This window comes from Parasteatoda tepidariorum, chromosome 5 (genome assembly GCF_043381705.1).
Source record: "Parasteatoda tepidariorum isolate YZ-2023 chromosome 5, CAS_Ptep_4.0, whole genome shotgun sequence".
NCBI lineage: Eukaryota > Metazoa > Arthropoda > Arachnida > Araneae > Theridiidae > Parasteatoda > Parasteatoda tepidariorum.
In genome coordinates, this window is record NC_092208.1 from 37875079 (window position 1) to 37875348 (window position 270).

The following is a 270-nucleotide window of genomic DNA, read 5'->3' on the forward strand; positions in this document are numbered from 1 at the left end:
TTAGTCAATAGGTGAATCTGTGAATCGGAATAAGATCTAATATTGATCAAATAAGAAGATCCATCAGAAGAATCTATAATGATGTTTAATTGTGTCACTTTTATTGCGTTATAACACTCTTTAGTTTTTAATTTAAGTTCAGCACAATAGAGACGCAATTAATTCTTAATTTCATTGGTTCCAAATCAGCCAACATATATATATTTATATATGTATATATATATTCTTGAAGAAAATTAAGACTGCTACTCCAGTGAACATACAAATGAT

The 270-nt window shown here is 27.0% G+C and overlaps 1 protein-coding gene across 1 annotated transcript in view; it reads right to left on the minus strand.

The window, feature by feature from the left end:
• Window positions 1-270, minus strand: part of LOC122269590 (THAP domain-containing protein 2-like) — a 1842-nt gene continuing 1572 nt past the window's right edge. Inside the window, exon 2 of the mRNA XM_043043453.1 lies at window positions 1-17. Coding sequence (XP_042899387.1) covers window positions 1-17 — 17 coding nt within the window. The remainder of the gene's footprint in view (window positions 18-270) is intronic.